At 45.1% G+C, this 15,000-nt stretch overlaps 2 protein-coding genes across 5 annotated transcripts in view; one reads left to right on the top strand and one right to left on the bottom strand.

Annotated features, from left to right (window-relative positions):
* The window catches only part of Pisd (phosphatidylserine decarboxylase), a 40,407-nt gene extending 37,994 nt beyond the window's left edge, over positions 1–2,413 (bottom strand). For 2 of the 3 annotated variants that reach the window (XR_011225768.1, XM_045767296.2), the window contains exon 1: positions 2,223–2,407. Coding sequence is in view for 2 of the 3 variants with exons in the window: in XM_045767296.2 (XP_045623252.1) it covers positions 2,223–2,307 (85 nt within the window). In the remaining variant the exon portion in view is untranslated. Of the gene's footprint in view, positions 1–2,222 lie in introns of all 3 variants that reach the window. The other variant, XM_045767297.2, reaches the window with a different exon arrangement.
* A 5,360-nt stretch (positions 2,414–7,773) lies between these two features.
* The window catches only part of LOC123773482 (uncharacterized), a 21,349-nt gene continuing 14,122 nt past the window's right edge, over positions 7,774–15,000 (top strand). The window contains exons 1-5 of one of the 2 annotated variants that reach the window (XM_045767295.2): positions 7,774–8,254; positions 10,356–10,455; positions 11,830–11,919; positions 13,853–13,956; positions 14,708–14,867. In XM_045767295.2, the coding sequence (XP_045623251.1) occupies positions 10,373–10,455; positions 11,830–11,919; positions 13,853–13,956; positions 14,708–14,867 (437 nt within the window). In that variant the 5' untranslated portion in view covers positions 7,774–8,254; positions 10,356–10,372. Of the gene's footprint in view, positions 8,255–10,108; positions 10,456–11,829; positions 11,920–13,852; positions 13,957–14,707; positions 14,868–15,000 lie in introns of those variants that run through there. The other variant, XM_069317911.1, reaches the window with a different exon arrangement.

Consider the following 15,000-nt stretch of genomic DNA (forward strand, 5'->3'; position numbering starts at 1 on the left):
AAAGGCCTGAATTAACCTAACCTAGGTCTATCTTAAACGTGACAAAAAGACATGGCTTTACCTAATCTAGGCCTACCTATACGTAACAAAAAGTTATGATCTAGGCCTATCTATAAATAAACCACATTATAATTGCGAAGAAACGCAGTTTTTATAACACTATAAATGATTCTTGAAGTCAATCGTTTGGCAGATGCAGTAGTTCACTTAGCACAGTTGGCTTCGTCTCCAACAACGGGAATTATTCATTAATTATCTGGAGCATACATGGAGAGGATCTCGGAGAGTTCCTTTACTCCCAGCCCGAGGCCAGGCTCGACTTGTGATAACTTGGTCCACCAGGCTGTTGCTTGGAGCGGCCCGCAGGCCCGCTACCGCCCGGTTGCTCCGGCACTCCTTGCAAGATCTTATCAAAGTGCCTCTTGAATACATCCACCTCTGTTCCGGCAATATTTCTAATGCTTGCTGGGAGGATGTTGAACAGTCGTGGACCGGTCGGCCGAGCGGACAGCACGCGGGACTTGTGATCCTGTGGTCCTGGGTTCGATCGCAGGCGCCGGCGAGAAACAATGGGCAGAGTTTCTTTCACCCTATGCCCCTGTTACCTAGCAGTAAATTAGGTACCTGGGTGTTAGTCAGCTGTCACGGGCTGCTTCCTGGGGGTGGAGGCCTGGTCGAGGACCGGGCCGCGGGGACACTAAAAAAGCCCCGAAATCATCTCAAGATAACTGACCTCTGAAGTTCCGACAGTGTTCACTGATTGTGCCTATGGCACCTCTACTCTTCACTGATACTATTCTGCATTTCCTTCCGTATCTTTCGCTCCAGTATGTTGCTATTCTACTGTGCAAATATGGGACCTGGCCGCGATTGTGTTGGTCAAATAAATGTTGGGGTTCAGTTCCTGAGCCAGGTACCGCTTTACTGCTGGGTGAACAGAGGAATCAGGTGAAAGGAAACAAGTGTTTCAGTCCCATCTGGGGATCGATCCCGGGATCCTTGATTATGAGTCGTTAATATAAGCCGCTGTACTACAGAACCCATAAACCACTCAAACACACCTGACAGCTTCACTGTACTAGAGGACACACACCTGACAGCTTCACTGTACTAGAGGACACACACCTGACAGCTTCACTGTACTAGAGGACACACACCTGACAGCTTCACTGTACTAGAGGACACACCTGACAGCTTCACTGTACTAGAGAGCACACCTGACAGCTTCACTGTACTAGAGAGCACACCTGACAGCTTCACTGTACTAGAGGACACACCTGACAGCTTCACTGTACTAGAGGACACACCTGACAGCTTCACTGTACTAGAGAGCACACCTGACAGCTTCACTGTACTAGAGGACACACACCTAACAGCTTCACTGTACTAGAGGACACACACCTGACAGCTTCACTGTACTAGAGGACACACACCTGACAGCTTCACTGTACTAGAGGACACACACCTGACAGCTTCACTGTACTAGAGGGCACACCTGACAGCTTCACTGTACTAGAGGACACACACCTGACAGCTTCACTGTACTAGAGGGCACACCTGACAGCTTCACTGCACTAGAGGACACACCTGACAGCTTCACTGTACTAGACGACACACCTGACAGCTTCACTGCACTAGACGACACACCTGACAGCTTCACTGTACTAGACGACACACCTGACAGCTTCACTGCACTAGACGACACACCTGACAGCTTCACTGTACTAGACGACACACCTGACAGCTTCACTGTACTAGACGACACACCTGACAGCTTCACTGCACTAGACGACACACCTGACAGCTTCACTGTACTAGACGACACACCTGACAGCTTCACTGCACTAGAGGACACACCTGACAGCTTCACTGTACTAGACGACACACCTGACAGCTTCACTGCACTAGAGGACACACCTGACAGCTTCACTGCACTAGAGGACACACCTGACAGCTTCACTGCACTAGACACACCTGACAGCTTCACTGCACTAGAGGACACACCTGACAGCATGTTAAACATGAGCTTTCGAAATGTTAACTGTGACTTGAACCTTGAAGAATCTTATTGTGGCATAAATGTTCATATTTCCTCAAGACATTCCTGGAGGGAAAGTCTCTGTTCATCCCATCTTGAGGTTAACTTTTTGTTCATAAACACATATATATAATCAGCATTTCTTGTTCACCCCTCTATTAAATAAAATAACAAAATGACACACCTGTGAACGCCAGTATTATTGTAGACCAGAAGATAAATAATTTGTATCTTTTGACATAGGGGAATCTAATTCTGGGCGACGCCATAGTGTATTAGTGGTGAGATACAGTGTTAGCAGTTATTGAGGGAGGATGCATGAGTCAGTGGGCAGGCAGCCGTCCGCGCGCTCCCGACGACACTCACCAACAGACTGAGGCGTCGGCGGCACCCATGGCCCTCCTCCTGCCTCCCTCCCGCCATGTTGCCACTTACTATTATCGCCGGGAAATTCTTCGCAAAAACGTTTCTCTTGCGGCAGTGCAACGTTTGTGTCGTGTGATTGAGTATTGATTAAGCCGTCGGTGTAGGAGATAGTGTGCCGCTGAAGTGGATTTGTGGGTTAGAAAGAGGGTATTAAATCACTGGGATGGATTTGGTAACTGGAGCCGGCGGTGGGACGATGGTGGTCGCGGGTCTCCTCTACCGTGTTCCAGGATGAACAAAGGGGAAGGGGAGCAGCGCCGAGCGTCCCCAGGATGAACAAGAGTATCAAGATAACGATTTGTCAAAAAGCTGTAGTGGAGAGAGGTCACAGTGTTAGTGTATAATTAGTGTAATAAGATGGGATATATTTCAGCTAAGTCCTATGATAGGTCCTGAGAATTATATGAGTAGCGTGAAGAACTGGAACAAGAGGTTCCAGGAGGTCTACAAACCGGGACCAGATTGGTGTCCAAGGAGAGGTCACAAGAGACAGACACAAACAACACAGATGAAGTATTTTTTCTGTAGAAGGGAGTAAACAGACGTGTGAAGGAATTGGATGTAGCAGAATCTGGAAGACCAGGCACAGCTGTGTGACTGGGTACAAGTGACAGGATGAACAACCCAGCGGGTTTTCTTCCTATTGGGGAGTGTTGTACACGCTGCTATGGCGGTGTGTTCACTCACGGGATGAGTGGCGCTGCCCAATACTGTCACTATGGCGGTGTGTCCACTCACAGGATGAGTGGCGCTGCCCAATACTGTCACTATGGCGGTGTGTCCACTCACAGGATGAGTGGCGCTGCCCAATACTGTCACTATGGCGGTGTGTCCACTCACAGGATGAGTGGCGCTGCCCAATACTGTCACTATGGCGGTGTGTCCACTCACAGGATGAGTGGCGCTGCCCAATACTGTCACTATGGCGGTGTGTCCACTCACAGGATGAGTGGCGCTGCCCAATACTGTCACTATGGCGGTGTGTCCACTCACAGGATGAGTGGCGCTGCCCAATACTGTCACTATGGCGGTGTGTCCACTCACAGGATGAGTGGCGCTGCCCAATACTGTCACTATGGCGGTATGTCCACTCACAGGATGAGTGACGCTGCCCAATACTGTCACTATGGCGGTGTGTCCACTCACAGGATGAGTGGCGCTGCCCAATACTGTCACTATGGCGGTGTGTCCACTCACAGGATGAGTGGCGCTGCCCAATACTGTCACTATGGCGGTGTGTCCACCCACAGGATGAGTGGCGCTGCCCAATAAACTCGCCCCTCGGGGCAAAATTAAAAAAGCAATCCCGTCACACTATGGTTACTGAAGGAAGCTGGAGGGATCTTGTGTCACCCAATAACTAGAGTGTTCATCACTACACTACACACGGCACGCCTCCCCAATATGGGGAACACGGCAAATGTAGTTCCAAATATTCAAGAAAGGAAACAGGCGTTAATCACTAAACTATGGACCAGTGTCCCGGGTAGTACAGTCGGGTTCGTTCCCGACTTACAATCGAGAATTCCAGGTTCGATTCCAGGGCAGGATAGAAATAGTTGGGCGCATTTCCTATCACCTAATGCAACTGTTCACCTAGCAGTAAATAAGTACCCAGGAGTTAATCAGCTTGTTGTGGGTTGCATCCTAGGGAGGGTCAGTTGTTCGACTTTGTGGGGGGGTGGGGGGAGGGGTCCAGGAGGATCTGGATATAAGCCTGTCATGTATAAATACACTGGCTGCCTGTCCCCCAACAGACAAAAGAGGCAGATTTTACACACCTGACAGCTTCACTGTACCTTCTGTGTCCATCCCCTCAATGTCCAACAAGGGGACAGTGTTGGGAGCTGGACTTGCAGTTGAGTCTAAGAGATGTAAAGAAATTCAGATTCCCTTTACGGAAGGTCGGCAAGTGAACATTGAAGGAAGAACTTGTTGAAGCCTCAACAACCATGACAAAATATGATGACAATGTTAACGATGAGAGAGACAATTAGTGGGCCATGTATAAACGGCTCAGGAGGCGGGCATTGGGAGCTACGTCTCACTCTCCCGTAGTCACTAATAGTAAGCCTAACTTTCTAAGCACTTTCAACAAATTTTATATATTATTATTATTATTATTATATTACACAGAGAGTAATCACACTAACGTGAATGTATCAATGAGAAAATCTGCAGGAGCCGTGATTAAGATTCGAACCTATGCCGTGGGTGTTCCCACGCGCACGCCCCAGACAACCAAGCCACGACATGGTCAACAAAATTGCAACCTGGAGTTCTACTGAACACACGAGGGTTTCCTGAGCCTTCCACTGAAGCCGGACCAGAATTTTCACACAGTCCAGTGCCTGATGATACCTCTAACTTGTAGCAGTCTTGGGTCTGAAGTCTTCAATATGGTCACCTTCAGCGCCCTCAGCACATCAGCTCGTTCCTTGCTCACAACACCGTAAATGTCACAACAAACAATTTTTTTCCTAAGTGCAAAACCTGGAGTGTCCGGTTGCTGTGTGATCTTGACATTCAGAAGTTTGTACCCGCGGTTTTTGTAATACTGGAGACAGTTTCAGAGAATATCTTTGTCTCTGTGTGTGTTAATTTATCGCTTCTGAATGTTCTACGCACACGCACACACACACTTGAGAGGTATGAGCTACGAGGAAAGGCTGAAGGAACAGAACCTCACGTCCCTGGAAAACAGAAGAGTAAGGGGAGACATGATATTAAGTGTAATACGTACAATTCGTGACTGCTAGGAATAATACATAATTACACTTACTTCTGCCAATATATTCTCATTTTCTGTTAAAACACTCAGAGAATTTTAGGATGAAGTTTTCACGTTAATAACTATTTACACAAGTTTTAAATATAAAGAATTTCTTTTTCAGATTTATTAAACAATATAGATTTTATACAAAATTTTAAAATATCCTGAGTTACTTTATAATTTATTGAAAGATTTTAGTTTAGTTATTTTAGTTTTATAAAACTGTAATATCACTATAGCTATCGGTTAAGTGCTAATTGTAATTAAGAAGCAATAAAATGCTTGTCCTCATACACTAAGAAGGTTAGGTTAGGTCGTGGTTTTCTATACAGCTTTTCAGGTAAACTCAAATGTTCACAATATATTTGTGTGATTCTGGCGATTATTTGACAGTGCGGTTTAATACTAAGTGTAATAGGTACAATTCCTGACTGCTAGGAATAGTACATAATTACACTTACTTGTGCAGTTACTTGTACCTCCTCATATTCGGAGGATGGGCTGAGATATGATGGCGCTCGAGAAGCTCAAGAATCTGTAGACCAGATTGATGGTTGAGAGGCGGGTCGAATGAGTCCCAGTTCAACGCCTTCAAGCACAATTAGGTGAGTACACACACTGGGACACCTCGAGCGTTGCTCTTATCTTGTAACTACACTTAGGTAATTACACACACACAGGACCTCGCAGCTGAGTGGACAGTGCTCGGAGATCGTAGTATTAACGATTCCCGGCGGAGGCGGAAACAAATGGCAGAGTGTCTTGCACCTAATGGACCTGTTCACCTAGCAGTAAATAGGTACCTGAGAGTTAGACAGCTGCTACGGGCTGCTTCTTAGGGGATGTGTTGGTGTGTTAGAGAGAAATATATATGTAGTAGACATATGTTACTTTATCAACACCGTTGCCGGAGTAAGGAGTGGTGATTTCGGCGCCATCTATGGATCTGTACTCCAACTACCAGGTATTGGGTGCAGTGCAGACAATGTCATCTGTTGGTGGCGTGGCATGGGTGAAAAGCTTCGGTTTCCTGCCTCAGTTAGAAGGTGAGGTTGATGATTATGACCTCTGGTGGGTGTAATGACGTTTTATGTTCACAGAGGTGACGTAAAGGAGGCGATTGCGCTGAGGAGGGCAGGTCACCTTGGGCAGTCCAGAACGCTTGACTTGGTCCTGTGAGAGGACCAAGTGGCCGCCGTCGGTTATAGCAGTGTGTTAGCTGCTGGATTTATGCAGTGTTGTATGGACCGGCATACCCAGGATTTAGTCAGGAAAAGTTAGGAGACGACAGTGGTGTGTGTGTTGAAAAGTGCTGTTAGTGAGCTGCTAGAGACTTCTGTCAGAGTGCTGGCTACCCCTGTATATGATTATTTGATCCCCCTGTCAGCGTGTGGCTGAAACACTCTGCCAGTGTGTATCTGGAGAGCGAAGGTCGGGTACTCATGACGATACTGTGTGCGTGGACTGGCCCGTGGTGAAGAACGTGAACTCGCCGGTGTTGGTCATTAAGTGTGGACGACGGGTGCCTGGAAGATGGATTCACCGTGAATTTGATGAACACTGCCGATGTATTGTGTCCTGCGTGAAAGAGACACTTTGTAAATGTGTAGTAATACTTTAATATAATATATATAGTGGTGAAGTTGTTAATATATCAGTGAAGGTGTAATTGTGTATTGATTAACGCCCCCTTTATTTTGTGCACTACTACTTGCCACAGTCAGTTCTTGAAAACTTACCGCTGGTAAGTTTTGGAAATAATGCTGGAAGTATTGGGCAGTTTAGTAGCGGAAGACTTGACCATGAACAGTGTGAGGTTCACCAGTGTTCCAGGCAATGGTGTGACCATATGACCAGTATACACACCACCTGCTGCCACCCCGGCAACACCACCTGCTGCCACCCCGGGAACACCACCTGCTGCAACTCAGGTCGGGGTATTTTTTGAGAGAAGGGAAGGAAGTGGGGGGGGGAGAGGGAGGGGGCAAATGGGGAGATGGGGGTGAAACGTGGGAAAATTTGAAAGAGGGGTGAGGGAAGGTATGGCGCTGGGGTGTAAAGAATGTGGGAGATAAGAGGGGAGGGATAGGGAATATGGGCGGGAAAGGCGGAGTGGGAACAGAGGTAAAAGGCCAAGTGAAGAGGGGAATATGTACTTTTAAAATAGGAGGAAGACAATAGGTGGCAACCCTCGTGCCACTGCCCCCCCCCCTCCCCTCGCTTACATACCAGACACTAGACAACCTGGTGGAAACACCGTAAGAAATAGGCAAGTAATTACAGTAATTATCAACAGAGGACACTAAGCCGGGGAGACTGTGGAGCAGTATAGACCTGTCCAGAGGCAGGTCGTCCCTCTGTAAAGATGCGTCCTTTATAACACAACCCCAGCCTGGGGTCCACCACCCCTGCATGCACCCTGGTGGGGTGAGGGGGTCCAGGACCCCTACCGCCCCCTCCCCACCCCCCACCACGTGGGCGGGCGGTAATGTTGCATCATCAACACCCACCAAGTCTCTCCATCTCTCATGTTCTTATGGACTTCAATTATTTGTTCACCAGGCGACTAATAGTCATGCCACCAAGGACGTGTCCTTCTCCAAGCTCTCTTGGCGCCTTAATCACTCCACGTCACGACTCATCACAAGTTATGACACCAATAAATAAGTCAATGATTTGGCAACTAATTTGCTACTCCTAAACCCCGCTGAAGTATGGAATGTTAACTACGAACCATTCTAGTACTGATTACACAATAACAACAATGACAAACCTATATTTACAGTGTCAAACACTATAACTTAAAATCTTTATCTTTTAAAATAACTTATTTGGAGAGGACAGTGCCACTTGCCTCATCATAAAATATTAAAAATGTGTGTGAACTCTGAGCTAGACTAAGCACGATATCCGATAACCAGACGAGCCAAGATAAACTTTCCTTATTTTAATCAGTCTAGTCCAGCTGGAGGCGCGGTAGCGACGCTGAGTCAACTGGACGACACTTATTGTACAGTGTAGGTCCCTGCACCGTCTGTTATTGTACAGTGTAGGTCCCTGCACCCTCTGTGTTATTGTACAGTGTAGGTCCCTGCACCCTCTGTGTTATTGTACAGTGTAGGTCCCTGCACCCTCTGTGTTATTGTACAGTGTAGGTCCCTGCACCATCTATTATTGTACAGTGTAGGTCCCTGCACCATCTCTGCTATTGTACAGTGTAGGTACCTGCATCATATCTCTGTACAGTTTAGGTCCCTGCATCATCTGTTATTGTACAGTGTAGGTCCACTGTACAGTGTAGAAACTGTAGTGTACAAACTGTATAGTGTAGGTATATCTCTGTACAGTTTAGGTCCCTGTATCATGTTATTGTACAATGTAGGTCCCTGCATCATATCTCTGTACTGTACAGTGTAGGTCCCTGCATCATCTGTTATTGTACAGTGTAGGTCCCTGCATCATCTGTTATTGTACAGTGTAGGTCCCTGCATCATCTGTTATTGTACAGTGTAGGTCCCTGCATCATCTGTTATTGTACAGTGTAGGTCCCTGCATCATCTGTTATTGTACAGTGTAGGTCCCTGCATCATCTGTTATTGTACAGTGTAGGTCCCTGCATCATCTGTTATTGTACAGTGTAGGTCCCTGCATCATCTGTTATTGTACAGTGTAGGTCCCTGCATCATCTGTTATTGTACAGTGTAGGTCCCTGCATCATCTGTTATTGTACAGTGTAGGTCCCTGCATCATCTGTTATTGTACAGTGTAGGTCCCTGCATCATCTCATCACAAAAAAAAAACACGTGATTCGGTTAGGCAAAAAAATCACAAATATACTAATGAAAATTTATGGAAAACGTTTGGAATTTTCTTTTCATTTTCCTGGTGAATACTTAAGCATAACCGAATCACGTTTGTTGTGACTATTCCTGCATTTAGATACACATATTATCGGTAATTAAATGTCTTGAAAATACGATTAGTTTAGTTTAAACATAATGTGAAGGAAATATGAATCACTCGGCTGGATTATTAACTTAGTTTTCGGGGGTAGATATTGTGTTTATTCTCATTATATTATTATATATATTTAATTAATAATAATATAATATACTTCTGCTTAAATAAAAATTATATGGAAAAATTGTCGGGCTTGATATAATAATAACTACGAGGGACTTGTACTAAACTAGTACAAGTACTAGTTTAGTACTTTACTAAATACTTTATTAATAGTGTTATTATTATAACATATAACATAATATTAATAAATACTAAATAAAGTACTTTAGTACTAAACTAGTACTTTAAGCCGGTCGGCCGAGCGGACAGCACGCTGGATTTGTGATCCTGTGGTCCTGGGATCGATCCCAGGCGCCGGCGAGAAACAATGGGCAAAGTTTCTTTCACCCTATGCCCCTGTTACCTAGCAGTAAAATAGGTACCTTGGTGTTAGTCAGCTGTCACGGGCTGCTTCCTGGGGGTGGAGGCCTGGTCGAGAACCGGGCCGCGGGGACACTAAAAAAAAGCCCCAAAATCATCTAAAGATAACTAAAGATAACTGCCCAGATGCAGATGTTCCCATGCGAACAGTTATGGGCAGTTTTACAGGTTCAATAATTAATATTCAATAATACCACAACATAGGTTGACATATAGGAAGCAAGGTAGGTTACATAGTTGATTAGGTAGAACTTGGTTACCCTTTTAAACTGTTCTTTATTTGTTCCCTATTATTTTATTTTGTCATCTACTTACCAGTAGTTGTCATTGATTCGTTTTAGAAAGTTTTAAACGTATTAACAACACTATTAATGTCTGTGTTTGATCAATAAGGTCCAAGATAACATATTAACGCAAAATTCAAGCCGGTTTTCTCTGGGCGGGCGAGTGGTTGAGTTGCCATGGTGACGGGGACGCCACACGCCTCCCAGCGACGCCGTGTTACACACCTGCTGTCTGACTGGCACGTGTGTACACTCTCTTGTGTTTACAGTCTCTTGTGTCTACACTGTCCTGTGTGTACACTGTCCTGTATGTACACTGGCTTGTGCGTGTACACTGGCTTATGAGTACTTTGCGAGGTACAGGTAAATATTTGTCAGTTGATCTCCAAAGGTGGCCAGGGCGGGAGTATGGCCGGGCCAGCGCCCAGGATCCACCTGAGTCGCGCCAGCAGCAGCGGCTCCGACGACGCCCACTACCGCCACCCTGGCAGGTTAGTACTGGGGGCTATCTTGAGGTTATCTTGAGTTGATTTCGGGGCTTTTTTAGTGTCCCCGCGGCCCGGTCCTTGACCAGGCCTCCACCCCCAGGAAGCAGCTCGTGACAGCTGACTAACACCCAGGTACCTATTTATTGCTAGGTAACAGGGGCATAGGGTGAAAGAAACTCTGCCCATCGTTTCTCGCTGGCGCCCGGGATCAACCTCGGGACCACAGGATTACAAGTCCAGTGTGCTGTCCGCTCGGCCGACCAGCTCCGCACTCCTACGACCTGGGGGCTCACCCGCCAATCCCTGATCACTTTAGCAGTAGCCTACTGTAATTTCCTCACAACATTAGGCTATTTTAATGCCTTAACTAAGGAAAAATATTGTACGTATAAATCTGCCATGCGTAGGTAGTTTTCTCAAAGACGAAATGAAGGTGTGAATAGAGCTATAAGGAGATTTGCATTAGGCTGTTTTAAATTTGCATATGAGCCTCTCTTGGAGAGTCTTTGAATTTATAAAGTAATGCCACATAGTATGCAAATTTACTTGTCTCAGAAAATAGTTATAGAGTAATTAAGGGTGTGAAAACATTGTATGATACAGTATTGACGAGTCTGGGATGTCAGGCAAAAAAAATAGTCTCCAATGAGTCTAAGAGATAACCAATATTGCCAGGTGTTGCATGAGTTTTAAAAGGTAACCTGGGGTCTGGATCTCATACCGGACTAAATATTGAATCAAGTTGACGTTTGTGTTTGTAGATTATTAGGTATAGTAGCTATTTGTGATTGCCGTAATAGGATCGAGCTGATTGAAAGGTTGTGTTTAGAAGTCTGTTGAGGCAGGCGGTTAAGAAATATGGCAACAGTTTCAACAAGGATTTTTTCAGCTGAGAATCCACATACAAATTATTATTTCAATTAGGGCACTTTGTAGCATGCCATCATGTGTTGCTACTTCTATCCCCTTTATTGAATGTTTTAACATAACTTTATTAACAGCAGGAAAGTCATAAGCTGTAAATAAGCAGAGTAATAGACTAGAAATTAGGTTGTTTAACTAGGAGGCCGGGAGCTGCACTCCCAGCTGGGTGTGAACGTTAGTTATGTGCTTGTGTCAAGACTAGTTGGACGTGATCTTAAGAGGTCGCTCTCCTAGTGTTCCTTGAGTACCATGATTGCTTTGTGTATTATACATAGCCAACCATAGTTACTGTTATTAAGTACATCAATTAAGTTTGACTTGAAGAGTAAAGTAAGAGACTGTAAGGGCTTACACTTGTATTATGAAAGTGTCTGTGGTTGTGTTGTGATGCTTGATGTTGATGTTTTTTATGTTGTGTGGTTTGTTGATGTGTGACAAGTGAAGGTGTTACAGAGGCGACGGTGCTGCCACGGAAGCTGACCTGTGGGCCGCCCTCACTCCTCACCACCTCCTGCTGCTCCGTCAACAGTTCGCGCCGCCCAGGTATGTTGTGTACACATTTACAATGCTAACCAGCTTATAAACATTTTCTTCTGTCCTCCATGGACAGGATTAGAGATCTGTTAAACATATAATTCAGTGATTTATTGAACAATCAACCACAGAAGGTGATTGTATTGCTTTTAAAATGCTAATCTACCCTACAAACATACACAGATTTACGTCTGTCCTACATAAACAGTTTATGGAGTGGACAAGCTTCACAGTGGAAGCTTCGACAAGAGTGGATAGCTTCGGTAGCTTACTTAATTTACCTTGCACTTCACAGCTGGCCATTCCCTATGCCCAGATTCACGAAGGAGATACTCAAGCACTTACGAACCCGTCCATCTTTTCTCAATTTTTGGCGGCTTTGTATACAATTATTAAACGGTTAAAGAGCTCCGAAGCACCAGGAGGCTGTTTATAACAATAACAACACTTGATTGGCAAGTTTTCATGCTTGTAAACTGTTTAATAAATGTAACCAAAGCCGCGAAAGATTGAGGAAAGATGTACACGTTCGTAAATACTTGCGTAACTGCTTCATGAATCTGGCCCCTGGGCAGTAGTGGTAAAAGTTACACAGGCGCTTAATGGGCTCAGGATATCCCCAAAATTTCATTTAGCTAAGCAAGTTGCATCATAGATGAGCTACTCGCATAGTTTCTTAAAATATACACCAACCGTGTATTCACAGTTTATCTCACTATCATTGTGACCCCAAGAGGCCTTTACACATTGAGAATCTGTTCAATTAATCTATTATGAGCTTCATGCCCATCTTCTGTGTGAGTGGCAGGAAAGGTGTAGTCATACAAAGTGGGCTTAGATACTGGACCAGAGTGGTTTCTGAGCTAAGAAGTATACATTGGTAATGATCCAGTTGCATACATACTATTTTAATTTATCTATGATGCAGGCAGCACCCGGCCGGCGGGCGGCGGTGGCAGTGCCCCACTACCTCCACTCACCACACGTGGGATACTTGCCTAAAGTCTTAGTGACATACACAGTTCTTGAACATTTGTGATTTCTCTAAATTCTTTATTTTTCCACATATGTCGCATAGTGCAGATATGTCTGCTAACAGTTTTGGTGACAGTTTACATTTAGCCAGGTCTACATGGGTAGGTGGTGGAAACTCCTTGATATATTTATAAAAGAGTGTGTGCCGAGCGTGTTGGAGTTTGCTGGTTATATTAAATGACCCATAGGTGTATGGCTCTTCTGGAATAATAGAAGGATGATGAAATAGCTAATATGGATTTCACTGTTTCAGATCTACAAGGATTTTGTTGAAGTTCTTAGTGTATTATTGTTCTGAGGTTGCGTATGGGCACTCCAAGGTTGTCAACTACTCTGAAGGCAGATTCTTTGATTAACTCGTCAGCTCTTTCATGCATTCGGAGACCAACACGAGATGGGATCCATAGGAAATGCATTGTTACCGCCATTAATAATTTTGTTGAGACCAATGAAGAAGAATAAAGACGAATTTAAAATAGCAAATGAATACTTCAGATCTGACATGCATGGATCAGTGCATGTCGGGTGGAGGTCATCGTTAGTGTAGTCTGGATAAAAACTGTGAATAATGTAGCCTGTTATTCACATCCACCCGGGAGAGGTTGATGCTGGTCATGTTAATTTAATGTGTATATTAGTAGTGTAGAGAGTCAGTGGGGCTCTCTACTGACTCTACTGGGTAGGGAGTCACTGGGGGGGGGGGGGGATAGTTATCGTACAATACCTATATAGATGGTTCCTCCACATATGTGTCACATACCCTATATTAGTACTGGAGACATGTAATAAATATTATTATCAATTCCCTATACAAGTTACAACAGTACAATATCCTAACAATATATTATTTACAAGTAAACTTTCACAAGTTATTTATGGCGCCTAACGTGAGTTAATTGTGATGCAGAGGCTGGACGGGCCGGGCGTCGCTGGCGGGCAGGGAGGACGAGCCAGGGATGACCCACTACCTCAACAGGTCTCAGTTCGTGGACGCCGTCTCCAGCCTCCTGGGTAGGTGACACCCCGTCCCGGCCTTACGGAGGTGGTTGCGCTGGGCCTCGTCTGTCCTTGCTATGTAATGATACCAATGGTTAAGTTACACATTGGTATCATGAGTACTTTTTACTCGGGATATGAGCACTTTAGCACGTACTCGTGACTGTGTATATTTGATGTGTTCGTGACTACTGACTTTAACATTTAAAACATTTGTTGCTTATATAACTCTCGTATTGAAGTATTTGCATCAAATATTCATTATTTAATAAAAATTGCTGAAACTTGCAAAATGAGGACAGGCGATGAAGACTTTGTACCTCTTATCTAGATTATGCCAACTTAGTCGATATAATTACAATTGTCGGGGGCAGGAAGGCTGTGCTTAGGTCTCCTTAGCTCGAATTACTGACCATCCCCCAGGATGCAACCCCACAACAGTGGTCTAACTCCCGGGTACCTACTTACTGCTTGGTGAACAGAGGCGTCAGGTGAATGGAAGCGTGCCCAACAATTTCTGAGCTCGTAAACTTCCGAGTAAAGACAGACTAAACTGCCACGCTGGAGACAAAAGATTCAGGTGGCGTACTTGGCCACCTGTGTGTGTATCACGGCCCAATAGCGTAAGGTGGTCTGAGTGAAGGTAGGTACATATAAGAGATAGCATGAGTGGAGATGTGTTTACGGGCTATTCATGCCCGTGCCATCTCTTGGGTGGGTTAATCTTCATGAATCAATCAGTGGAGATGTTGATCTTGTGTGGCAGGGAGCCACAAGTTCGAGGGTGTGTGTGGCGCCATCTTCGACGCGGTGGTGGCGGCCGGCAGCAGCGCCTCGCCCAGCCTCGTCTCCAGCGGTGTGGGCGCTGCTGCTAACATCAGCAGTAGCAGCAGCAGTAACCTCAGCAGCACCAGCAGCAGTACAGGGTGAGACGTCTCTTCACAAGTTCCTTGCCATAGCAGAGTGCCTTTTCGGCTAAGGCTTATGTGTAATATGATTATATCATATTTGTTTGATCATTTCTATGTGTATCTAAGCCATCACTTACTGTATATGTAG

Source organism: Procambarus clarkii, chromosome 89 (genome assembly GCF_040958095.1).
Source record: "Procambarus clarkii isolate CNS0578487 chromosome 89, FALCON_Pclarkii_2.0, whole genome shotgun sequence".
Taxonomy (NCBI): domain Eukaryota; kingdom Metazoa; phylum Arthropoda; class Malacostraca; order Decapoda; family Cambaridae; genus Procambarus; species Procambarus clarkii.